General features: G+C 40.1%; 1 protein-coding gene across 6 annotated transcripts in view; it reads right to left on the reverse strand.

Annotated features, from left to right (window-relative positions):
- itpr1b (inositol 1,4,5-trisphosphate receptor, type 1b) overlaps nt 1–27,860 on the reverse strand; it is a 531,527-nt gene that overhangs the window by 127,558 nt on the left and 376,109 nt on the right. For all 6 annotated transcript variants that reach the window (XM_059944385.1, XM_059944380.1, XM_059944381.1 and 3 more), the window contains 2 exons: nt 21,379–21,501; nt 8,161–8,336 (listed from right to left, as the gene is read on the reverse strand). In XM_059944385.1, coding sequence (XP_059800368.1) covers nt 8,161–8,336; nt 21,379–21,501 — 299 coding nt within the window. The remainder of the gene's footprint in view (nt 1–8,160; nt 8,337–21,378; nt 21,502–27,860) is intronic.

The following is a 27,860-nucleotide window of genomic DNA, read 5'->3' on the forward strand; positions in this document are numbered from 1 at the left end:
GGCATAATGTAATAGTTATTATGTAACATGTACATTGATACATGTAACAAGAATGAACAAATTATTTGGACATTTTCTCAGTAAAGGAGATTGGAGGGAAGTATAGTGGGGGAATGTCAGAGGCAAGGCGTTTTTTTTGACATAGAATTATGTGTGCATGGAATACCCTGCCAGAGGCAAATACATAAGGGACATTTAAGAGACTCTTAGACAGGCACATAAATGATAGAAAAATGGAAGGCTATGTAGGAGGGAAGTGTTATCTGATGTTAGATTAAGTTTAAGGTCAGCACAATATCGTGGACCAAAGGGCCTGTGCTGTGCTGTAATGTCCTATGTCCAGCTGGGAAGAACAGTGGTGTGGGTAATACAGCTAGTCCTTCATGGTGTCAGTGATCTAGGTTCAATCCTGATCTCAGGCACTATCAAGTGGCGTTTTCAAGAATTCACAGGGGAAACTCCCATCCGCATTTGCTCAAGCTCGGTTGGACATCCTTGTACTTCCAACTTCAACGTACCTGGATACTAATTTTAATGCAGAACAACTACAACAACACTTCAACATACTGAGAAGTCAATGAATCATTAAATTATTAACCGTTCTTTCAATCCAAGTCCACTCAGACTCAAGAATATATCTCTCCAGTGAGCCTTTGTGAGCAGACGTTTTAGTAATTATGACATGCACTGGATAGAACAGAGCACGGTCATTGGCGAACTTGACAATGTGATAACTCAGGTCTTTGGCCGTGCAATCACGTTTGAGCTGAGTGTATAGCAATGGGTTCGGTGTACAGCCCTGGGGGCCATCTATGCTGAGTATACTGGGGAAGAAGGAGCAGTTCAAGGTACATTTATTATCAACGTATGTATACTATAGATAACCTTGAGATTCATCTTCTTACAGCAAGCCACTAAGCAAAGAAACCTAATATTCCATTAAAAAAGACCAATGTGCAGAAAGATAAACAAGTCTCACAAACAATAAAGGTAAGCAAGTAGCATTCAGAACTGAAGTTCATGAAAGTCCACAGCCATGAACCTAGTCAGAGCTGATCCAGGAGCCCATTAGTTTTGGGCCACAGTCTTAGTTCTGCACAGAAGCAAGCAAACCCTGCAAGCAGCAAGCTGAACATCAGCCGATCCCTCGCGACTGCCTGAGGCCTGTTCATTAGGAAGTCCAACACCCAGTTGAACAGTGCTGTATTGAGACCGAACAGTCGGAGTAGCCTGTTGACCTACCAATCCACCCTTCATGGACTTACATCATATTATCTGCCACCTTCCACTGAACCAAGATGGCGCCGGAAATTGACAACTCTTTGCATGTACCTCCAAAGGGAATGATCAAATATTCCCGTTTAGGAATACTACAGCTGAAATCCAATCACAGCCATGGGTACTTTAGTAAGCAACATCATTTAAAAATTCTATCAATATTCAAAATTGATAAGATTCCAAAATCTGACTGGTGTCACAAGTGCAGTTCCCCTTTAAGAATAAGGAAATGCGGAATGCGTGCTGGGCTGCAAGTGGAATGAAATGCAGAGCCCTTAGACCTCCACTTCCTACCACCTTGCTGCTAAAGGTACAGATTCTGAAAAATAAAACTGAACCTTCACGGCAAGGTTGCAGTACCGCCATCAAGAATGCGTATAGTGCCAAGCCACACCCACACTTTGGAAAGTCCAATCTCCTGGATATACTTCCATTTCTGGCATACAGGCAGTACCTGAAGACTGTAGCACCAGTGATGAAGACCACAAAAGGTATGGACAAGGGAGGTGAAGGAGCACTAGTAAGATGGCTTTGAATCAGTGGACTGGACAGTATTTGGGGATTCATCTTCAAATCTGAATGAGAACTCTACTGTTGTCACCAACTTCAGCAGGACCTGTGTGGATGAGTGTGTGCTTTTGAGAACATAGCAGACTTGCCCAAACCAAAAGCCATAGATGAACCATGAGATTTGGTTCTGCAGTCTGCTGATCTGTGACATTTGAGGTTGGTGATCCTGAACCATACAAGTTGTTCAGGGACGACCTATGGAAGTCTATTTTAAGAGCAAGATAGCAATTCCGATTGAAGTCAGAGGCAGAGTCAGATGCATATCAGCTCTGGCAGAGCTTGCACACCACTGCCTCTTCAAAGTGAAACCTAACATCAGGAACGTCTGTGACATTTCACTCCCAGGTGAGCTCAAATAGCTTCCATGCACACTTTGAAAGGGAGAATCTGCAGCATCCGGTTTACTTTATTGTCACCAAACAATTGATACTAGAGCGTATAATCATCACAGTGATATTTGTTTCTGCGCTTCACGCTCCCTGAAGTATAAATCCCAGTAAATATAATAAAATTTTAAATTATAAACCATAATTAGAAAATAGAAAAGGGGAAGTAAGGTAGTGCAAGTCAGGTCCATAAATTTGGAAGGTACGGCCCAGATCCGGGTCAGGATCTGTTCAGCAGTCCTAACACAGTTGGAAAGAAGCTGTTCCCAAATCTGGCCGTAATCCTCCGTCTCAGAGGCCAATATCAGAACATCTTCCAAGAGGGTAAACCCTTGAAAGAGGTCAGGCCTGATGGTATACCTGGTAAGGCACTGAAACCTGTGCCAGTGAACCGTCGTGAGTATTCGAGGACATCTTCAACCTCGCAATGCTGCAGCCAGGAGTTCCCACCTGCTTCAAAAGGATGATAATCATGCCAGTGCCCACGACAAGAGGGTGGGCAACCTCAGTGACTACTGCCCAGTTACACTCATATCTACTGTAACAAAGTGCTTTGAGAAGTTGGTCATGGTCCATTTTAACTCCTCCCCAAGCACTTGGACCCACAGCAATTTGCCCATCACCACAATAGGTCTACAAGTGGATGAAAATTCACTAGCTCTCCACTTAGCCTTGAACTTCCTGAGCAATAGCAATAACTACACCAGACTGCTGTTTATTGATTTCAACAGAATCAGAGTCCAACACAATCATTCCCTCAGTACTAATCAAAAAGCTTCAAAACCTGGGCCTCTGTATGTCTGTCAGCAACTGGATGCTTGACTTACTCATCGGGAGACCAAATCAATGCGGATATGAAATAACATCTCCTCCTTACTGACAGTCGATTCTGGCGCACCTCAAGGATGCATGCTTAACCCACTGCACTACTCTCTCTACATCCATAACTCTGTGGCAATGTACAGCTCAAACAAGATCTATAAATTTGCCAATGACACAACTATTGTTGGCAGAGGTTCAGATTGCGATGAAGAGGCGTGTAGTTGTGAGATAAATCAGCTAGTTGAGTAGTGTTGCAACAACAATCTTGCACTCAACGTCAGTAAGACCAACGAATTGACTGTGGACTTCAGAAAGGCAAGTCCAGAGAACACACAGCAGTCCTCATCAAGCAATCAGCAGTGGAAAGGCTGAACAGATTCATGTTCCTGGCGTTAATACCTCTGAAGATCGATCATGAGCCTGACATATTGATGCAATTATAAAAAAAGCAGAATAGTCACCATATTTCATTGGAAGTTTGAGGAGGTTTGATATATCAACAAAGACTCCAGCAAATTTCTACAGATGTACTGTGGAGAGCATTCTAACTGGCTGCATCACCATCTGATATGGAGGGGCCATTGCACAGGATCAGAAAAAACTGCAGGAAGTTACAAACTCAGCCAGCTCCATCATGGGCAATATCCTCCCCAGCAACAACGACCTCTTCCAAAGGTGATGCCTCAAAAAGGCGGCATCCATCATTAAGCACCCCCATTACCCAGGAAATACCCTCTTCTCATTGCTACCATTAAGGTGGTGGTACAGGAGCCTGAAGTCACACACTCAACATTTTAGGAACAGCTTCTTCTCCTCCAACATCAGATTTTTGAAAGAACAATGAACGCACGTACACTACCCACACACACACAGACATACACATACACCCATACATTTACTACATGCACACATTTCTTATTGTAATTTATAAGTGTTTTTTTTTACCATGCATTGCATTGTACTGCTGCTGCAAAACAATTTCATGATGTATGCCAGAGATATTAAACTTGATTCTAATTCACTATACACTATGTCTTTGCTACTTCTTTCCCTTGTACTATCTCAATGTATTGAAATGATGAAATGATCATGCAAAACAAGGTTTTTCCATTGTTCTTCAATACATGTGACAATAATGAACAAATTATGTGGCCATTTCCTAAATTGCACAGGTTGGACTTTGCAACTAGAGTCCAGGAGGAAGGTGTACAGTTTGGAGCCAAAAAAGGAAGCCCCAGAGTTTCGGGAACTCTCCTTTCTGGGCAGTGCTGGTCCTTTTGGGCAGCATGGCGGTACTGCTGCCTCGTAACTCCAGGGGCTCAGGTTCAGTTCTGACCCTGGGTGCCATCAGTGTGGAGACTGGATACACTTCTCAGATACAGATGTATTTCCACCAGATATTTCAGTTTTCTCCCATGTTCTGGAGTTTAAGGTTAATTTGCCAGCTGCAAATTACACCATAATACAGGTAAGTGGCAAAATACACTGAATAGGAATTTGTGGGCGCAGATAACAAGGTGGGGCCATAAGGCTGATGAGGTTGCTATTCTGGGTGCCAGTGCAGACCCACTGGTCCAATTGACTTTATCTGTGCTGTAACATGTAGGAAGGAAATAGCTGTCAGAGTGTCACCCCATGTATGGAAGTGTTATAGCAGAACCTAGAAATACAGGTAAGAAACATGGCTTTAAAGATCATGAAGAAAACCAGCTGCTCATTGAAGGAGGAGAAACCCATCTTGCTGACGAGAAAGCCAAGTTAATAACTGGAATGCTTATGGTACCATGTACACAATCAATGGCAGCCCACACCACTGGGAAGAGAAGGCTCCATTGGCCAAATTGCCAGCAGTTTCTCATTGAAATAGAAGGAGGTATACAGTGCCTATAAAAAGTATTCACCCTCCTTGGAAGATTCCATATTTTATTGTTTTACAACATTAAATTACAGTGGATTTAATTTGGCTTTTTTGACACTGATCACCAGAAAAGACTCTTTTGTGTCAAAGTGAAAACAATCTAAATCTATTACAAATATTAAACACAAAATAATTGATTGCATCCTTACTAACCCCCCCCCCCCCAAGTCAGTATTTAGTACAAAGATCTTTGGCAGCAATTGCAGTCTCGAGTCTGTATGGATATGTCTCTATCAGCTTTCCACATCTGTGCACTGCAGTTTTTCCCCATTCTTCTTTACAAAACTGCTCAAATTCTGTCAGATTGCATGGGGATCAAGTCCAGCCACAAATTCTCATTTGGATTGAGGTCTGGACTCTGATTTGGCCATTCCTGTGTAGCTTTGACTTTATGCTTGGGATCATTGTTTTGCTGGAAAAGAAATCTTCTTCCAAGTTGCAGGTCTCTTGCAGACTGCAACAGTTTTTCCTCCAGGATTTCCCTGTATTTTGCAGCATTCATTTTACTGTCTACCTTCATAAGCCTTCCAGGGCCTCCTGCAGTGAAGTGTCCCCACAGCATGATTGACCCACCACTGTGCTTCATGGTAGGAATGGTGTGGTGTGTTTTTGATGATGTGTGGTTTGGATTATGAACAACATAGCATTTAGTCTGATGGCCAAAAAAAAAATTCAATTTTGGTTTCATCAGTCCACAGAACCTTCTACCAGCTGACTTCAGAGTCTCCCACATGCCTTCTGGTAAACTCTAGCCAAGATTCTATGTGAGTTTCTTTTCCCCCAACAGTAACTTTCTCTTTGCCACTTTCCCATAAAGCTGTGACTGGTGAAGCACCTGAGCAACAGTTGTTGTATGAGCAATTTCTCCCATCTCAGTCACTGAAGCCTGTAACTCCTCCAAAGCTGTCATAGGTCTCTTGGTGGCCTTCCTCACCTGTTCTCTTCTTGCCCGGTCTCTCAGTTTTTGGGGTCGTCCTGCTCTCAGCAGATTTACAGCTGTGCCACATTCTTTCCGATTCTTGATGATTGACTTAACTGTACTCCAAGGGATATTGAGTGACTTGGAAATTTTCTTGTATCATTTCCTGACTTGTGCTTTTCAATAACCTTTTTGTAGAGTCGCTTGGAGTGTTCTTTTGTCTTCATAGTGTAGTTTTGCCAGGACACTGACTCACCAACAGTGGACCTTCCAGATGCAGGTGCATTTTTACTACAATCAATTGAAACACCTTGACTGTACCCAGTTCTCCCAAAACAGATCACCATTTAACTAATTATGTGACTTCTAAAACCACAAGGCTGCACCAGTGATGATTTTGTGTATCATATTAAAAGGGGTGAATACTTATTATAGGCACAAAGTACAATTATTTTGTGTTTTAAATTTATAATTATTTTAGATCACTTTGTTCAGATGTGTTTTCATTTTGACACAAGAGTCTTTTTCTGTTGATTCGTGTAAAAAAAAACACAAAGATTGAATCCACTGTGATTCAGTGCTGTAAAACAACAAAACATGAAAGCTTCCAAAGAGGGGTGAATACTTTTTATAGGCACTGTAGGTAGCCCTCTGTCCCTGGGTGATCTCTGATACTGGAGTGTGTAGTGAAAGGTGGAAGGTGGCAGTGGTCTGAAGTAACTGCTGGGAGAAATCTATGGCCATTGAACACAAGTAGGTTACACATGGCAGTTCCAACATAGGCCAATCAGGGTGGAAATGAGCACTGTGCAAATATCTCAAAGTGCACAGGTGACAGTGGAAAAAAAACTGTGTGCACTGCAAGAAACAATTTTATAATGGGTAGGAATTCAAACATTAATGGTCAATGCTATGGCCAAAGAAACAAATCCAAGTGTAAGCACCCCAACAGGTATTCACACACAAATGAACAGTGATAAGCTTTCAAAAAATATGCTAAATTGCTTTGCATGAAATTTATGTCTAAGAAAAAAGGCATTACATGCTCCAATTTCGAGTTTTGCAGTTTGGTTCACAATTTTCCTTTGCTCAGGCTTTTAAGGAACACCATGTCAGCAAATTCCCAGAGTATTGGAAATCTTTCGTATAAATGGTGCAAAGTTGTGAACTGCTGTTAATCGGGTGAAAAGTGAAAGCTCTTTCTTTGCCGTTGATGGTAAAGTGCTGCTTTAGTCCATTAAGTCACTTCTTTTGAACTTCTCCTCAGATCATTCTTTGGTGCAGTAAGTGGATCAGTGACTGAATCCAGTTTTCACACTATGCTTGCGTTTAACACAAACTGAAAGATATTTGAGAAAAAAAGTGAAGACCATCTCCAGTTCTCTTCCTAGTTTGCCATACTGGAGGTCGGACATAAATTATCTTCACTTTAACAACTGTACCTCAATATTCCAGAAAATGCATCATCAAGACAGCAGAAATACTCTCTTACTTCACAACAGATTAATGTAGACACCAAATATTACTTGAAGCATGATAAAAATCTATAGCTGTAAAACAATTTAAATCAATACAGAAAAAATTAAAATAAAATTGTATAACTGTAACAATATTATTACTTCTTTTCCTGAAAAGCTTAACTGTTTCAAGAATGTGGTTTCAACCTTTAATGGATGATTGTATTTAATGACTGGGTCTGAGAGACCAGCTATTCCTTTACCCAATCATCAGATGAAAGTGTCCGCTTGGATACCTAATAGGTAATCACACACAAATGATAAGTGATAGGGTTTTAAAAACTGTCAGCTTCCGGGTTTTCACATCAAGAACAAATTTATATTAAAAACAGAAAGTGTGGGAAATAACAGATTAGGGAACACCTGAGTGAAGAGAAACATAATGAATGTTTCAAGCTGAAGATAGTGGTCAGAAACAATAACTTTGAACTGTAAGTTTAACTATTTCCCTTTCCACAGATGCAGAGTGATCAGTTGAGCTTTTCCACCATTTATACTGAATTTCCAGCATGTGCAGTTTTTTCCCATTTTAATTATAAACCACTCCTAATGTACTACAATGCTTCAGGTTCCTTCATGGAAGTGTGACTGAATTTAATAAAAACTTATTCAAGACACGAGATCAGGGCAGACATACAAATACTTCACCAGACATACTGCATACTTTCAGGACCATGTTAAAAAAGGGTGCATTTATCTATAAAATGCTGGTATGAGTGCAGTTTTATTCTATGTACGTAAAATACTCACATTAAATGCTCCCAACAAATATAGGGTTGGTTCTAATCCAATTGAGAATATAAGGCGCAAAATCGTAGAGGCAATCAAAGCTCTGATACCATGGGGTTTTGGAAGGGCAATCACAATGGCAAGAGATATACACACCGCTGTCCATAGCAAGCCTGATAAATGTGCCTCCAAAGTACCTGCACACAAAAGAAGTCAGTTTTAGATACAAAACATCCACATATCAAAAGAGGTTAATTAAAAGTCACTAAACTCAACTGTGCAACTGTGGATAGGAATTTCCTATTACATGGTGTTTTGCTGAGAAAAGTGAATTTCAAGTATTCACACAGAAAATTCCCAGCCACATTTGTTGAAGTTCAGTTGGACATTTTTATACCTCCAACTTCACTATTACTGGATATTCATTTCCATGTAGATCAACTAAAACAATATTTCAACACGTTTACAAGTTACTGGATGATGAAATTGTTAATAGACATTTAGATTGTTCCACTTAAACTCAGGAAGTAAGAAATATGAACCACAGGAAAGATTAATACCACTGTTTACTCAAGTCATAAGATGGAAGGTCTAACTAGTTGACTTAATAACCACTCAGATTATTCAGTCATGCAGAAATAGGGGTGTAGGATATCAAACCAAATCCTCTTCCCCTCCAGCTTTCTCACTTGCTACAAGGCAGAGGAAAACAAAATATATTTACTGGGCAGGGCAGTGTTAAACTTTATTAGGTGTGGGGAATGGAACATGGGGCCCGGTATATAATGCTTATTAAACCTTCCAGAAAGAAAAAGCCTATTGGCAGACTGGATATGCATTTCTCCTGCAACCACAAGAATGTTACACTTTGTAATGTATTATTTTGCAGTATGCTTTTGAACACTACAAGCTCTGATGTTTATTAAGTAAACACTGGTTGCATTTACTTAGCATTCAAACATTGGATCAAGGATTAAGGAGAGGCTATTGATTATAGCTTAGACTTTTCTCTCTAATATAATGGCCAATGGAAATATAGAAGGGTGGGATTTCTCTCAGCTTAATCAGGATATCTTGATTTCTCACTTCACTGTCCACTTATGGCACTATATCAATGTTGTTCCCCATTTTCTGCCCTACATACTGTACAACAGATATTCTTGGGGGAAGATGTAGACTGTAGGCAGTATAACTAATTACAAATGACGTGAACAAAATTACAATATAACACACTGTTATTAACGTCAGATTTAATACACTCATCTATACACTTGGAGCTTCCAGCAGACAGGAAAGAAGTAACAGCTTTTAAATTACAGAAAAATAATGGACCCCTTTGTTATTTTTCATTTCTACACAGAAAACACACCAAAACTAATGGAGTTAAAACGTGGGTGGCTCTACATGCTGTATTATAGAAAGGTGCAACACATAGATGAAAACTTCATATCTGAGTTGATGCCAGACTAGAGACAATTATAGACAGAAGAGAGACAACAGATGCTGGAAATTTGTAGCAACACACAAATAGTGCTGGAGGAACTCAGCCGGTCAGGCAGTACCTATGGAGAGAAATGACCAATTGATGTTTTTGACCAGGACCCTTTAGACCAGAACATCAGACCAAGCTAATAAATGCCAATGAACAGAGGGTCAATAGATGAACAGGAACTAAAAGTGTCAAGCTATGGCTGAAGCATTAACAAAGCTGCACTGGTCCTCCCTGGTTGCTCAAGACAACCGGAATGCACAAATTTCAAGATGAACAATTTCTCCTAAATGCCCCAGTTGGTTAATATAAATTCATATACATTATGTCTTTCTAACATTGCACAGTGTGGAAGCTTGGTGTGCACAAATTGCTTTTGCCAGTCCCTATGAAGTAGTTGCTTAGAACTGAAGGAGATTTGGAACAACCACAAGTTATGGACAGCACTGTGTGAATGCACGATATGTTTTGTCTCCTCCTCATCACCACCTCCTCCCACTCCACTGTCTTCATCAGGCTACCTTCAGAACACACTGTAGCTGATGAGAAATTTCTCTCTCCCAATAGAATATTATGAATATCAATTGCACTAAGTTTCAGTCTTCACCACAAACTCCTGAGTCTCTGACCCCATTTCCTCTCCAGTGCTAAAACTATTTACTTTAATCCCATAATAATATCTATCTCTGCCATATAATTGCTGTTCTCACAACCTGCACCCCACTCATCCAAACTGCAGCAGCTCATATTTAATTTCACAACAACTCCAGTTAACCTACTAGCTTGTTTGATCAACTCCTGGTGAGGCTATATCTCACATTTTAAACATTTTCATCCATGAGTCGTATCATGCTGCAGCCTTGCCTTTCCTTATCACTGCAAACTTCTTCAAATCCACAAAGCACCTCCAGCATTCCTTACTTTCAAGTCTTGGCTCCTTATTAGCTTACTTTTCCCTTATCACATCATTTGTGGCCATGCCTTGGCCCCAAACGCTACGTCCTTCCCCAGATCTCATCTCCATCCCTTTCCTTTAGAATTTAAAGTTTAGATAGTCCTTAAAATAGCTTTCATTGGTAGTTCTCTACAGGGCTCAGCGTCCACTTTTATTTGAAAAGGTTCCTAAGAGGCAAGAGGTGTCCTACAAAGTCAGTGCTGCAACATATGCTTAGTGGCCACTTTGTGAGGTACACCTGTCCTTTAATACGAATATCTAGTCAGTCAATTATGTGCCAGCAACTCAATACATAAAAGCAAGCAGACATGCCAAGAGGTTCCATTGCTGTTCAAACCAACCATCAGAATGGGGAATAAGTATGTTCTAAATAACTTTGAACGTGGTTGAATGATTAATGGTGCCAGACAGGGTGGTATGAGGATCTCAGAAACTGCTGATCTCCTAGCATTTCCACGTACAATAATTTACAAAGAATGGTGCAAAAACTAAAAAAAAAAAATCCAATGAGCAGAAGGTCTGTGGGCGAAAAATGCCTCGTAAATAAGAGCTCAAGGGAGAACGGCCCAACTGATTTAAGCTGACAGGAAGACAACAGTAACTCAAATAACCACCCATTACATGAGAAAATCTGCAGATGCTGTAAATTTGTGTGTGTTACCATCACAACAGTGGTGTGTAGAAGAGCACCTCTGAATACACAACACATTAAATCTTAGGTGCAAGGAGGTACATAATAAAATGGCCACTGAGTGTAGTTGCATGTCCTTGTTGCCCATTATGTCAACATTTGACAAAAAGGGAGTATACAAACAAACTGAATCTTGTCTTCCCATTTCAGAGCAACACACACAAAATGCTAGAGGAACTCAGAAAGCCAGGGAGCATCTATGGCAGAGAGTAAACAGTCAATGTTTCAGGCCAAGATCCTTTGAGGACTAGTGAAGGGTCTTGGCTCAAAATGTCGACTGTTCACACTTTTCCATAGATGCTGTCTGGCCTGCTGAGGTCCTCCAGCATTTTCTGTGTTGCTCTGGATTTCCGGCATCTGCAGATTTTCTCATGTCCACATTCCCATTACAGAACATGGTGCTCCTAAAAAAAAAAGGACTATACTGCTCGCAATACATGGGTAAAAACAATACAACATTTAGTTGTCAAGACTGAAGACCAACTAGAATCCTGACAGAAAGGAAATGCACGTTAGACATGACATAGATTTTATTATAGCGCTATGTGAATCTGCCTAAAAGATAAACCACAAAGTTAACAGCAGAATGAAAATATATTTTGAAACTTGTGAAATGAATAATGAACTCAATGCAGGTTGCTTTTCAAGTGTAGATTATACAATATATTGTGTATACAACTTGAGCCAGGTCAAGTGTAAAATGTATAATTCAAGATAGTGAGCCACTGGGGCACTGTTGCCTTGTGCCATCATTTTAGTCCTCAAAAAAACAAAACAGTTACAGTTGCCCTCTACACTCTGAGCTGAACTGGCAAGGAGGATATGCACAGAAGCTTCTTGGAAAGAGTTTAAAGGGCATTCATGTAAATTCTTCTGCAGAGTGCAACAACAATATGCAGAAAAGCACATATGTGAGTCAATTACAAGATTCATCCATTGCATCATCAACTTTATAAAGTCATACTGTATACAAGGGTCCTGCACCGTTAACCCCTTTGAGGACTATTGACATTTTGCAAGAAGTTAAGTCAAACTTCTCTTTCTTGCAAACTCAATTGGCTAATGGGTGTTATATTCATGTCAAAAATGTCAGTCCCAGTCCAATTTTCTTTTACTGGGGGGGGGGGGGGGGGCTGATTAAATAAAAGAGAATTCCCCAACTTTGATGATGACAGTCAACAAGAGGAACAGAATCATGAAAATGCAAAAGTTTCATTTCCTCTCCAGTAGAGAAACGTGCTGCCAACTGTTACGTTTGTGGTACTGGGAAGCCGGGTGGCCATGAACAACAAACATGAGAGACAGAGAGGTGAGGAACAAAAGTGCTGCTGTTTATTTTTAATTGTAAGTCACCTACCCAGAATACGCTCTCACATTATATTCAGAACGTGACATACAGGGAAGCTCAACAGCAACCCGCAAGGGTCAAAATATACACAAATACATAACATACCCTTTCTCCCGTATTTTAACAATTTCTACCCTTTCCCATACACAGACCAGCTTTAATGTTCAATGGAGAAATCAAATACAACCAATGAAAAAAAAGTTTTTCTTAATAGTGAAAGAGAGTATACTGCCTCTATTCCCAGACATAACCCTAGGGATTATTCTGCCCCATGTGCTGAGGATCAGTGAATAAACTAGAGATTCAATCCGTCTGGAGGCCGCCTGTTTCAGTGAGAGTATCAACAACCTGGCAAAGACGCCAAAGTAATTTGAACTCTCGGTGGTGTATGTATAGATCCTGGCCTGGGTACGGCATTGTCAGTATGGGGCACCTCAGAATGCAAAGCTGATGGAAAACGAATGGCCTTGCTGATTAGGGACTGGTGTGTGATGATTCTGACTGCCAAGCAAGTCACCTAGAATATCTGGGAACGGCAGTCGCACTGCAGGTGGTGGCAGAATTTCAGGGGATTTTTGATTGGAAAGACAAAGTTCCACTTGCCTTCAAGCTGTTAACTAGTTTAGTGAGAAGAGTTATATCTGTGTCTTTTTTAACATATTTGTTTAGAACTGGATGACGCAGTTAGAGCCTGTTCCAGATGTTCCACCATGAATGGAGTGGCAAGCTTCCTCTCAAATTCCATTTTGAGACCTTTCGGTTCTGCTTCCACCTCTTCCACTGACAAAACCACCCCAGTTTGTGAACTCTCCTTTAGGCTCTCCTTGTCAGCTGTGAGACTGAACAGCAGTGGTTTCACATCCACATTTGCTTTTCGCTGCATTTCTAAAATATCAACCTTTTTGTTAATCTCCCCATCACCTTCTCATGATGGAATGGGAGCAGTTTCCAAGCTGTGAAACAGGTATTGGGATCCTCTGCTCCCAACCATCACATCTCTGAAGTTTTTCATATGGGATAGACCACAGGTTACTGGAGTGACTACCTGGTTGACTCAAATTATTTGAAAACCATTGACTGGGTGACATTGATCCTTCACCATTGATCCTTCAATCATTGTTGCTAGTCCACACACACTTTTCTCCATGATGAAAAATTCATTGAATTCAAAGTCCCCCAATGAGGATTTAGAGATTCAGTCAGGATTGCTTCCTGAGGAACTTCATGGTCAGCTTCTGTGGCAGAAAGAGTACATATCTCTGCTTGGGCATCACCATTGCATTCTACTCTTAAAGGGTTTCTGATTGCTTCCTGCATCCTATTGCCTGTTTTGGATCCTTCAATGGCACTTTATCAACAAAGAGTGTCAGCACTATTAACTAGTGGGGTCAGCAGCAAACCATTCTGCTTCCTCCCCAGTGTAGGAATTACACTTCTTACACTCACCAAAAACACCAAACTTTCTCCTAAAGTACATTCCCCCGTAGTCTCATTCCCTTCTTTCTCTAGTATCTCTGTCACACAAGTCTTTGTCTCCGCCACCACGATCAAAGGTTCTTGATGTTGTGATGCACCCACTTCCAATTCTCTGTTGGCAACCCAAACACGAATATTTTCATTCTCTTTATTTTCCAATGGGCTTCCGCTGGAATATTGGAGGTATTGGTCACATGACAGCCACCAGCAAAGCTTCAGCACTGAGGCTTTTCTTTTACATCAAGGTCTTCTTTTATTCTCCATCATGGCATCCAGTCAGAGGGAACCATCTATTACCACTCTAGTAGTCACCCTCTGTCTTCTCCACAAAGCCAATGTCTAATCCAATCTACTACCTCATCTTGAATGCCGAGTGACTGACTCTTCTTGACCAAAATCCCACGTGGGATCTTGTCAAATAAAGTCCACGTAGATAACATTCACTGCCTTACGTCCACCAACTTTCCTGGGAACTTCTTCAAAAAACACTGAAACATTGGTTAGGAATGAACTACCACACACTGAGCCGTGCTGACTATCCCTGTCTATCCAAGCTTTTATATACCTAGTCCCTAAGAATACCTTCCAAAAACTTTCCCACTACTAATGGCAGGCTCACTGACCTATCCTCTTTCAGGTCTCATTTATCCTCTTCCATTTTCATGCCACTTATGTCATCCTCCTCTTTCTTTTCCATGTCGTCTGATGAATCTTCTGTTTTCATATCTCCATTGACTCCTTTCTGTTTGCTCTTCCATTCGTCAAGCTGGGCTTTGCTCTTTGCATCTACTTTAACAAACAGCTTTTTATCTCCCACTTGAAGTTCTTGCAATAACTTTGATGCATGCAGAGTAAAAGACTGGTTCCTTATATTCACAAAAGCTGAATGCTTGCAACTTTCCTGAAACTCCTTAAGCTCTCTCCCAGCTTAAAAACAAGCCACATTTTGAAAGCAACTGCCTGATTAACACATCAGAAGTTTTCTCAGATATAATGCCTATAAAACGTATTCACCTCCCTCGGAAGTTCTCAGGTTTTATTGCTTACAACATTGAATCACAGTTTCGGTTTTTTCGGTTAATTAACCAGTTAATTTCGGGTTTTTTTGACACAAAAAAACTCTTTCACATCAAAGTGAAAACAAAGTGATCTAAATTAATTACAAATATAAAACACAAAATAATTGATTGCCAAAGTATTCACCCCCTTTAATATGACACACTGAAGCATCACTGGTGCAGCCAATCAGTTTTAGAAGTCGCATAATTACAGCAGTAAAATGGATATCACCTGTGTGCAGCCAAGTTGTTTCAATTGATTGTAGTAAAGATACACCTGTAACTGGGAAGTCCAATTGCTGGTGAGTCAGTATCCTGGCAAAAACTACACCCTGAAGACAAAATTATACTCCAAGCAACTCCATAAAAAGGTTATTGAAAAAGTACAGCTAAGTCAATCATCAGGAAATGGAAAGAATATGGCACAGCTATAAATCTGCCCAGAACGGGCTCTCCTCAAAATCTGAGTGACCGTGCAAGAAGGGGACTAGTGAGGGAGGCCACCAAGAGATCTATGACAACCCTGGAGGAGTTCCAAACATTAGTGGCTGAGATGGGAGAGACTGCACATATGACAACTGCTGCCCAGGTGCTTCACCAGTCACAGCTTTATGGGAATGCCACCGTTGAAAAAAATCACATGAAATCCTGGCAAGAGTTTGTTAGAAGGCATGTGGGAGACTCTGAAGTCAACTGGAAGGTGGTTCTATGACTGATGAAACTAAAATTGAGCTTTTTAGCTACCAGACTAAAATGCTATGTTCGTCATAAGCCGAACACCGCACATCATCAAAAACATTCCTACCATAAAGCTTGGTTGTGGCTGCATCATAATGTGGGGATGCTTCACTGCAGCAGGTCCTGGAAGGCTTGTGAAGGTAGAAGGTAAAATGAATGCAGCAAAATACAGGGAAATCCCGGAGGAAAGCCTGATGCAACTGTGACTTGGGATAAGTCTTGGTTTCCAGCAAGAAAATGACCCTAAGCAATAAAGCCAAAGCTACACAAGAATGGCTTAAAAACAACAATGTCCTGGAGTGACCAAGTCAGAACGCAGACCTCAATCCAATTGAGAATTTCTGGCTTGACTTGAAAAGGGCTGTTCACTCATGATCCCCATGCAATCTGCAGTTTTGTAAAGAAGAATGGGGAAAACTTGTGGTGTCCAGAGTAGCAAAGCTGATAGAGACCTATCCACAGAGACTCAAGGTTGTAATTGTTGCCAAAGGTGCATCTACTAAATTCTGACTTGAAGGGGCTGAATATTTATACAATCAATAATTTAGTGTTTTATATTTGTAATTAATTTAGATCACTTTGCAAAGACCTGTCTTCACTTTGACATGAAACTATATTTTTCTGTTGAATAGTGGCAAAAAAAAAGCCAAATTAAATCCACTCTGTTCAATGTTGTATAACAATAAAATGAGAAAAGTTCCAAGCGCTGTGAATACTTTTCATAGGCACTCAATGTTGCCTACAAAAAACTGTTGTAGTCAAAACACTGCCTTTGTCAGTCACCATTCCTCGGAGTGCTGTGGCCCTTCCTTAGTCCAATATGCTTTCCAAACAGAAGCACAGATTTTGCCACAAATACGCATTAGCCCTCTGTTGTGCAAAAGTTCGTGGTGTACCGCATGGAGATAGATGTGACATTATCCAATACCTTTTGTAATTCACTTTCAATTAATTCTATGACAAGGGATGTGGCTTATAAATGGTGGATGGATCTCCAATCAAGTTGTAGTTGTCTCAGCCAAACACAACCCCACGATGCTGGTCCCCCTGTTCTTACCCCATACCAGCTCAATGGGGCTTGCTATTTGTTATATTTCACTGTTACAAATACATTCCCCACAGGAATGATCTAGTATAAATTCTTAGTTGGATATCTGCAAGCTTCAATTCAGGATCTTTGAAATGCCGTTCAAAGTCATTTTGTGGAATGGCTGATATTGCTGAGCCGGTCTCCAATTCCATGTTAATTAATTTGCCATTCACTTCTGGTGCAAGCCACATTGTTCATCGATTGTTAGTTTTCACACTGTAAATCTCAAGGTTGCTTAGTCCTGTGTCACTCTCATCATTATCAGATTTTTCATCAGTAATATGCAGATTTGTGATCTTTTTGAAACTGCAACTTGACTTTTTTTTTCGCTTCCTTGTGCAGTCTATTTATTTTTGTCTGCCTGGCATGCTCATCAACTGCTCTCGATAACTCAGGCACTCACCCCTCTCCACAACTCAGCTGCTAACCTCTGGAACTAATCTCTTTAGTCCATGTATAAGCAAAACCATGATTTGGTGTCAAGCTGAGTGACTTAGTGAAATGCAAACTGGATGTCAGTCAGCAGATTATTGTTGGATTGCACTGTAATTGAAGCTCTCCACTCCATTTCTGATTACTCAGTTTGCACTGAGTAGACAATAATTAACTTTAATGCATTGACCCTGGAGTTTTGTAGATACGAGTGTAACTGGACAATTTTTCTCATTGGAGGTAGATATCCTATGAAATAGAAACAGTAGCTGGCCACATGGTCCTATCTATACAGGTAGTCCCTGAGTTACGAACGTCCGACTTACAGACAACTCGTACTTACGAACCGAGGAAGGAGAACGCCGTCCGCCACTTTAAGTCAGATCATGACGCCACCTGCCATTTTAAGTCGTTGCCGTTGACACTGTGTTGCGTGTTTAACTTTGTATTTGGCTTAAACTTTTCTTAGTAAGATTCACCCTGACCCGACCCCTGCTCCGGTTGGCTGGTGGCGCAGTGAGATCAGCACTGGGCTCAAGAACGGAGGTTTCCGAGTTAGATCCAGTGACAGACCGCTGCCGTGCTGGGTTGATGTTGATCCAGTGACTCCCGTACCATCCGTGCCGGATTGATATCGAGCTCGCAACTCAACCTCGTAAAAAAAACCACTGCTACCTCCAGTTTAAAATCCCACGTGGAATATTGTGGAGGATCAAGTACCCAAACCCAGCTCAGCCTCCACTTGTCCCATTTAACCTGTCTCAGTGCTGTGGTCCTTAGGACCCAGAGGACCTCGGGAGCTGGCGGAGCTTGGGATCCGCTGCCGGCAGTGTTTCTGTTCCATTGACAGGAAGCGATCGCGATTGAAAATAAAGTGTAAATAATAAAGCGTTTGGAAAGAGGTGAAACGCCATCGGTCATTGGAAATGCATTAGGGTACAGTCTGTCAACAACTTCGGGACAAAGTTCTGCGATTTTGACCAGGTGATGGTAAACCAAGTCGGATTTGTGTGTGCTCATTTCACCATTCAATAATTTTAATATCCAAACTCACCTCCTGCTTCAACTCCAAATGCCTCGATTTCCTTGCTATCTGAAAATGTGTCTGTCTCCAACACGAATATCTCCAGTCACAGCCCCCATTGCACTTTGCATCAGTTCTTACTGCAGTGTTACATTATTAAGATACAGAACAGAGAGAGTTTGCATTCATCATGTTACTTTACTTAATTTCACTTTTGGTGAGTGAACCAAGAAACCGAAGGAAATAAATGCACTCAAGTTTATAGGAAAGTACAAGAACTTTCAAACCATGTGTGCTGTGGGTTGGAACAAAGCCAAAAATGTTAAGCCCAAGAGCAAGTGCGATTCATGTAGAGGTTGACTAATAACATGAAAAAGCAGCCTTTTGCTCAGTACTTGGGGAAACCAGACCAACTCTGCAAACAAGTTTAGTCAGGATTTTTCTTTTCTTATCCAGACTGCAATTAAAACACTGCATTTGAAGTGCCATGATTAAAGTACCGGTAGGAAATGTATTGATCAATTTGTGAACAGTTTCACAAATAGTAGCAAGTTGATGCCTCACTCAATTCTTCATTTAATATTAATGGACAAGAGTACTAATACTGAAATATAACATATCCTTGCTTTTTGGAAGAGTGATATAGGGTATGAGAAGGCGGGCACCATCACGGTTTAACATCTCATGCAATAGGCAAAAGCTCTCACAGTGTAGCCCCTCCTCGCTGTCTCGCTATGCTCAAGTCTCTGATGTGAGACCCCAATCTTCAGATTCAGAAACAAAACTATTAGAGATGCCATTTTGGAACAGATTCAACAACAGTATGCGGTTACCAGTTTACATCTAAAATTTTTACTTGGCAATTATAAAAATAGTTTTATTATTCTGGAATATACTAACGTGGTTTTTTTGAACAAAGCTATGACTCATACATAATTCGTGGCATTGAGATAGCAAATGAATGTATGAGATTTGGTTATTGAAAGTTACAGTTCCGAAAAACTATTTACACATAATTTCGTTCCAAACTATTCTGAATTAACACAATTTTCCTGAAGGATGATTAAAATGTAAGGCCCTTCAGTGCTTGTCAGATTGCTTACAAGTGCTCATTTCTGGATTTAGGAGGGAATGCACTATGGCACAAGTGTCCATCTTAGTACTGGAAAACATGGTTAGAAGATTAGCTGACTGGCTGGAGGCAAAGGATGAGAATAAAGAGGTGCCTTTTCTGGTTGTTTGCCGGTGACTAGTGATGTTCTGCAGGGGTTGGTATTGGGATGAGACCACTTATTTTCATGTTCAATGTCAGTGATCTGGATGATGGAATTGATGGCTTTGTGGTAAGTTTTGGGGATGATACAAAGCTAGGTGGCAGAACAGGTGGAGTTGAGGAAGCAGGGAGTCTTCAGAAGTACTTACACACATTTGGACAAAGGGCAAAGAAGTGGCAGATGGAATATTGGAAAAGTGCATGGTCATGTATTTTGACAGAAGGAATAAAGGCGCAAACAATTTTCTAAATCGGGAGGAAATTCAGATGTCAGAGGTGCAAAGGACTTGGGAGTTCTTGAGCAGGATTTCCTAAAGGTCAACTTGCAGGTTGAGTTGGTGGTAAGGAAGGCAAATGAAATGTTAGCATTCACTGTGGGAGAACTAGGATGCAAAGGCATAGATGTAATGCACAGGCTTTATAAGGCATTGCTCCGACTGCATTTAGAATGCTTTGAGCAGTTCTCAGGCCCTTATCTAAGAGAGGATATGCTGGCATTGGAGAGGGTTCAGAGGAGGCTTACAAGAATGATTAGGGGAATGAAAAGGTTAATGCACGAGGAGAGTTTCATGGCTCTGTGCTTGTACTTTCTGGAGTTTAGAAGAATGAGGGAGATCCCATTGAGATTTATTGAATATTGAAAGGCCTAGATAGAGTGGACATGCAAAGTATGTTTTCTACAGTGCAGGAGTCTAGGACCAGAGGGCGCAACCTCAGAATCAAAGGGCATCCTTTTGGAACAGAAGTGAGGAGAAATTTTGTTACCTAGACAGTGGTGAATTGGTAGAATTAATTTCCACAGGTAACTGCAGAGGCCAAATTATTGGCTGTATTTAAAGTGGAGGCTGATAAGTTCTTGATTAGTAAGGCATCAAAGGTTACGGGGAGAAGGCAAGGCAAAGAGGTTGAGAGGGATAATAAATCAGTCATGATGGAATGGCAGAACAGATGCAATGGGATGAATGGCCTAATTCTGCTCCAATGACTTATGGTCTGTGGACTTACCTCAGGTTTAAAACAGAATAATGCTGCAGATTTTCTAACTGCATTCTGGTCTGGACATTGCATTAAAAATGATGGTGAAACGTCTGGAGTAGCCACACATAGCTAAGTGCAGAGTGTTGTGTGTGCAGACTAGCAATTTGTCAGATAATTATTTTAATATCTTCTGCTATTTACAACAATGAAAATTATATTTCAGCTCTTGTGATATGGAATATTAAGCTGAAATGTCATTTTACATCTGCAATACATTTTTACTGTTAAATCTGTTCTGGTTCCATGTCTGTGGGAAAATGGCTGCTCAATCATCTAGATAACACCACCTTCACAAGCCTCAGAAATCCCCTTCTGTTGATGTCTGACACAGACTCACTTTAAGAAATGTGAAATCCACTCAACTTATTCAGATTGCTTATTCAGATTTAGTCTGCAATCCACTTAACCTATCATATATTTCAGTTCAAACTAGGCAATGAGGAAATGATCTCATTTTATAAACAGTATGGAATCCACATCTTTGATGGTGAAGTACACTGGCACAATCTATTAACAATATTATGAAAGTCTAAAATGGAGGCAAACAGCTTTGTTTTCCATTCTTCTTCAATTAAAACAGCTACACAAATTGCCAAGCTCATGGAACACAGATTAATGTGACAGTACCTCCTCGGGCGCCCTCAAAGGGGTAGAACAATGCAACCAACAGGTTCATGAGAACGGCCAGATTGAAGGAAATGCTGCTCCAAAACGTCATGTTGCGGGAACACCAATACAAAACTGGCTGTCCTGTTAGAACAAAGTAAATGGGTTTACTGTGGGTTCAGGTCTTCAATTAGGTACAAAATTTATAATTACAATATCTATTTTTAAAAAGGAAATTCAGACAAAAGGATGGACAGATAAAGAAGATTTGGAATAAACATTACCAAGATAAAATGTAATGGCACTTCTATTATACCTTTCATGACTTAGATCATTGAAAACACTCTAGAGTCAATGCAGTACTTGCTGGAGTGCAATCAAGCCCCTAATGCAGCTAAGATGGTAGTCAACTTGTGTTTAGCAAGCTACCCTGAAGAGCAATCAGCCAGCGATCTATTTTAGTGAGAGGTTCAGAAGAGGTGGAACCCAGATAATACATAAATGGCATCCAGCATAGGAACTTAGGGAGGCTTTTCAACCAAACGTTATCTATTCCACTATTCCATCAGATCACAGTTAATCATCATCTTAATTCAATGTGCATACCTTAGCTTCCATTTTGCTTTAGATCTTTCCGTTATAAAAATGTGTTTTCAGTTTCAAAGTTTCAACAGGCACAACATACATAGTCTGTTGGTAGAAAACATGCTACATCACATGCCAATTTGTTTGAAAGATTGCTTCCTGTGTTCCTGATAGTCCAGTGCTATTTAACACTGTATCCTCTTTGTCCTGAGCCCCCCAACTCAAAAACATAGCTTCTCCACAATTTCCCTAGCAAATCCATTTTAAGCACAAAGCTTGACATTTATATCATCCCTCAACTTCCCTTCTTACTGTTAATTTTTAAATTCGAAGTTCAAGAAGTTCAAAGTAAATTTATTATCAAAGTACATATCTGTCACCATATACCTGAGATTCATTCCCTTGTGGGCATTCTCAATAAATACACAATAGAATAATAACCACAATGGAATCAATGAAAGACTACACCAACCTGGGTGTCAACCAGTGTGAAAAAGACAACAAATTGCAACTACAAAAAGAAATAATAATAAATAAATGAACAATAAGTCTCGAGAACTTGAGATGAAGAGTCTTTGAAAGTGAGTCCACAGGTTATGGGAACATTTCAACGATGGTGCAAGTGAAGTTATCCCCTTTGGTTCAAGAGCCTAATGGTGTGGGGTAATAATTGTTCATGATCCTGGTGGGGTGAGAGTCCAGAGTCCTGTACCCTTTTCCTGGCGGCAGCAGGGAAAAGACAGCATGACCTGGTGGCGAGGATCCCTAAGGATGGATGTTGCTTTCCTGCAACAACGATGTGCTCAATAGTGGGTAAGGATTTACCCCCATGATGAACTGGGCTGTACCCACTACTTTTTGTAATATTTTCCATTCAAGGGTAATGGTGATTCCATACCAGGCTGTGATGCAACCAGTCAATATACTCTCCACTCATCGTCGTTGTTAGGTCATATCTGGAATTTCCAGTTGGCAGATGATTTCCTTCCACACCGCTCTGTCCCGACACTTGTCCACAACATTCCTAGTCTTGTCCAGCTTAGTCCAATCCTTGATGTTAACCAGCCATGTTGTTCTTTGCCTTCCTTTCTTTCCCTCCACCTTTCCATATAGCAAATCCAACAAGATGTTATCTCTCAGCATAACATGTCCACAGTAAGCAACTTTGAACTTCATAATCTTCTCCAGCAATATCCATGGTCTATCAACTTCGGACAAAACCCTCTCATTTGAAACTTTCTCTACCCAGCTGATCTTCAACATTAATCGACAGCACCACACTTCAAAAGCATTAATTTGCTTCATGTCATCCTTCTTCAGGGTCCATGTTTCTTTTTTTTTAAAATTTTTTTTTATTGTATTTCAAGTAGTTACAAAATAAAAGTAGAGAAAAAAATGTATATTACCCATCCCCCCTCCCCTTAACCCCTCCCCCCTAGCATCCCTATAGAAAAAAAAGAGAAAGAAGGAAAGGAAAAAAGAAAGAAAGAGTGCCTGGATATCGGAAGATCCCCACATGCTCCATGGAGTTCGTAATAACTTTAATATATATATTTATTTCTTTCCCCAAATAACCAATTATTTCATCTTCGGAGCATCTATATATTTAATCCTGTCTTTTGTAAATAAGGGTGCCAAATTTTCAAAAATGTTTCATATTTATCTCTTAAATTATAAGTAATTTTTTCAAGTGGAATACAGCTATAAATTTCTTTCTTCCAACGATCTATACTTAAGTATGTATCCGATTTCCAAGTAACTGCAATAGCCTTTTTAGCTACTGCCAATACAATTTTTATAAATTCTTTCTGATATTTATTCAATTTGGGTATCGGTTTTATCCCTTCAATATCACCTAATAAAAATAATATTGGATTATGTGGAAGTTGTATTCCAATAATTTGTTCCAATAAAACTCTTAAATTTGTCCAAAAAGGTTGAATTTTAGAACAAGACCAAGTAGAATGTAAACAAGTACCAATTTCTTGGTTACATCGGAAACATTGATCAGATAAATTTGGGTTTAATTTATTTATTTTTTGTGGTGTAATATATAATTGATGTAAAAAGTTATATTGCACTAATCTTAACCGGACATTTATTGTATTTGTCATACTCTCAAGACATAGTCTTGACCAATTTTTTCTTCAATTTTAATATTCAAGTCACTTTCCCATTTTTGTCTTGATTTATGGACTCCTTGTTTAATTGCCTGTTTTTGAATCAAATTATACATACCAGAGATAAATTTTTTAATCTTTCCTTTTTGAATTAATGTTTCTATTTCATTAGATTTTGGCAATAACATTGTTTGACCTAATTTTTCTCTTAAATAGGGTCCATGTTTCTGATCCATACCTCAGCACCGACCGTACGTAACACTCGAGGAAGCGGATTCTCCTTTGGATGTCTACCTTCTGATTGCATAATAGATCTTTTAGCTTCATGAACTGGGTCTTAGCCATACCTATTCTCCTTCTGATCTCAATTTCACATCTCCCATCATCTGTCAGACAGCTGCCAAGATATTCAAACTTTCACACCTGTTCGATGTCTTGACCATTCCCTTGTAACGATACCATCATGAATGAGTATTTAGTGTTTGTTTTGCTTACCACCATCAATTTTGTTTTCTTAGGGTTGATTTTTAGTCTGTAATTAAGGCTTTTCTCATTCACTTTATTCAGCATAATCTGCTGTTTGCATTCACTGTCAGCTAACAACGTGGTGTCGACTGCATACCTGATGTTATCCACCTTCCGGCTTCCAGTTGGAATACCTGTCTCCTGATGGTTGCATTCCCAAAAAATCCATTCTCCATAGAGGTTGAACAAATCCGGCGAGCCAACACAGCCTTGCCTTACATGCCCATGGTGATAGCTCATTTTCTACCCTGACTACTGATTTCTGTTTCCAATACAAGTTCCTTATTATCTGCACATACTCCCATCCCAGATCGTACTTGTTCAGCACCTCTATTACATTCTCGTGTCTAACTTTATCAAAAGCCTTTTCATAATCAATAAAGCATATGGTCTTTTGTGCCTCAATGGATCTCTCCATGATGTTTCTCATCACAAATATTCCTTCCCTTGTTCCTGAGCCTTTATGAAAACCAAACTGCATTTCTCCAATCTCATCGCTGACCGTACCTTTCATTCTGCTGAACACTAGTTTCAACAGCAGCTTGACGCAGTGAGACATTATGTTTATCGTCCTGTGATCGTTACATTTTATCATCCTTGGCTTTTCGGTAAGGTGATAAGTACCGATTTGAGAAAGTCCTCCAGAAGATTTCCTGTTATATAACTGTTGTTTAATGTCGCTAAAAGGTTCGTTTTTTCCTCCAGCCCAAGTGATTTCAGAATTTCAGAGGAAATCCTATCTCCACTGGCTGCCTTTCTGTCTTTTAGACTCCAAATCGCACTTTCCATCCCTGATATCAATATTTTAGGTTGATCAGTCATTTGATTTAATTCTGGTAAATCCTCAATCCTGCTATCTTCAAATAATTCCAAGATCATGGACAGATGGGTTGAGTACATTTCGGAATTATTTGAAGACACTCTCCACTATATAACAATAGAAGTTTGTCAAATTTTCAGATGTCATGTTGAATCTTCAAACTCCAAAGGAAGCTTTCTTCATAATTGCATTTGCACACTGGACCCAGGACAAGTTGTGCGAAATGATAACATCAAGGAATTTAAAGTTGCTGACCCTCTCCACCTCTGATCTTCTGATGAAGAATCTCTCATGGACCTCTAGTTTCCTCTTCCTGAAGTTAACAACCAGCTCTGGTGATCTTGCGGACAATGAGTAAGAGGTTGTTGTTGTGGCACCAATCAGCCAGATTTTCAGTCTTTCTCCTATATGCTGATACTTCGCCAGCTTTAAAATATCCATTAGCCAGTAATTACCTAAATGCTGTCTATGTTCAGCCCATCAAACTAATATGCACCTAATCAATCCGCTATTCCAAAATGTCTAAACAGGGATCATTTGTTATCAAGCTGTAGATACGGTCTTACTGACTCCTTGCAGCTGACAATTTTTGACAGAATGCATTAATAGTTGGCTGTTCTCACTCAAAAGGTTTTATCTTGAGACAGTCAGGTGATGCTCCAATGGGTTTGACGCGTCTTAAGCTAGCAGCCAAGCAGAGAAGCAGCACGGCCCATCAAACCCAGCTGTCTACTTCACAGTTCTGGGAGCTCCAACCATAGATCAGTATTCCAAAAAAAACCCCAATAAAGCTGTACTATTGTAATTCATTGTGCATATTACAAATATAGTCCCTTATTATTCATTCAACATTCAAATTTCTTATAGACAAGCTATTAATAATAATGACAAATACAGGAAAATCTCAGCAGGTCAGAAAGCATCTGCGGTAAAAGAAGCAGTGCCTGAAATTTTACAAAGGAGCTTGAACCTGAAATGTTAACAAGTTTCTTTCCACAGATGTTGCCTGACCTGCTGAGTTTTCCCTTACATTTTCTGTCTGTATTGGAAATTCAAACAGCTTCAGTTTTTTAAAAAAAATACTCACCACCACTCATATCAGTTAATATAAACACACCATTCTTTAACTGTACTTCACAACATGGGTCTGCTTTGTCTTCTGACCTAATAAATCACTTGTGACTTAAGGATCGGATGAATGTAACTCAAATATTTATATTGTTTTTCCTTAAAGTCAATAGCATACTCAGATGAAAGTTCAATATTAGGACAGTATTTAAAAATACATGAACAATTTAAAAAAAGCAAAAGGTGAGAACTTTGATCATGTGGTAAAAACCGTTTTGCTTTCAGCACAGAAACTAGATATTTGGCCTCTCATGTCTTTGGGTTATCTGTTTAGCTGTACTTTCTTAATCAGTCCTAATGCAGGTTTTTCTTTTTCAGCTACTTATCTCTCAATTTTCCTCCACCTCCTTTCAGATCGTGCATTCCAGATTATAATAGCTGTGTAAAAGGCAATCTTATCATCTCAATAGTGTTAATTCCAATCATTCTTTAACAAGCATGCATTAAACTAACACTGGCTCAGAACTTTTGGAACTCAAGTGAAACCTGACATTAGGAATCAAAGAAATTGCATCTTAGGAGGAGTGGATGAAAATATTCTTGAATTGTTTTAAAAGAAAAGCCAGGATGTAATCAAACAGATCTTATGTAACTAGATGATGAATTTGCCACCCTCCAAACATCTGGTACAATTCCTGGGGCCAGTAAGTGCGCAATGATCACCAAAAGCATGGCCTTCTCTTCTTGTTTTCCTCAATGTCTCTGTTGCTTTGGGGGGGGGGGGGTCTAGAGAATAGACCCAATAGAGTGATTGCTCCCTTCCTGTTTCTGACTTCCACTCATACCAACTCAGTAAACCTCACAAGGCAATGCCATTTCCCCCACCTCTTAACTCCCTCCCTGTCCCTAACCCCAGAACATTCAGCAACATTCCTGCCCCAGTGACGACCATGTCTCTGTAATGGCCATAACACTGACCCATGAACTGACCCAAGCTCTGTTCATCACCCTTGTTCCTGATAATTCTCACATTGAAACAGAATATTTCAATCCATCCAGCTGACTGTATTTATGCTCTACCCACTGCTTATTTTTCCTCATAGCCTCTGTGCTCATTGCATCTACCTTTACACAAACTGCTCGATTCTCTGAACTACCATATTGGTTCCTACTCCCCTGCCAACACTGTTTGAACTCTCCCAACAGCTCTAGCAAATCTGCCCATACAGGACATTGGCCCCCTTTAAGTTCAAGAGCAACCTGTCCCTTTTGATTATGTTATACCTTCTCTAGAAGAGATCCCAGTGATCTACAAAGCTGAAACTGACCCTGGACCAATTCTTCAGCCACATGTTAATCTGCTATATCATCCTATTCTTAACTTC

Source organism: Hypanus sabinus, chromosome 19 (genome assembly GCF_030144855.1).
Source record: "Hypanus sabinus isolate sHypSab1 chromosome 19, sHypSab1.hap1, whole genome shotgun sequence".
Lineage (NCBI taxonomy): Eukaryota > Metazoa > Chordata > Chondrichthyes > Myliobatiformes > Dasyatidae > Hypanus > Hypanus sabinus.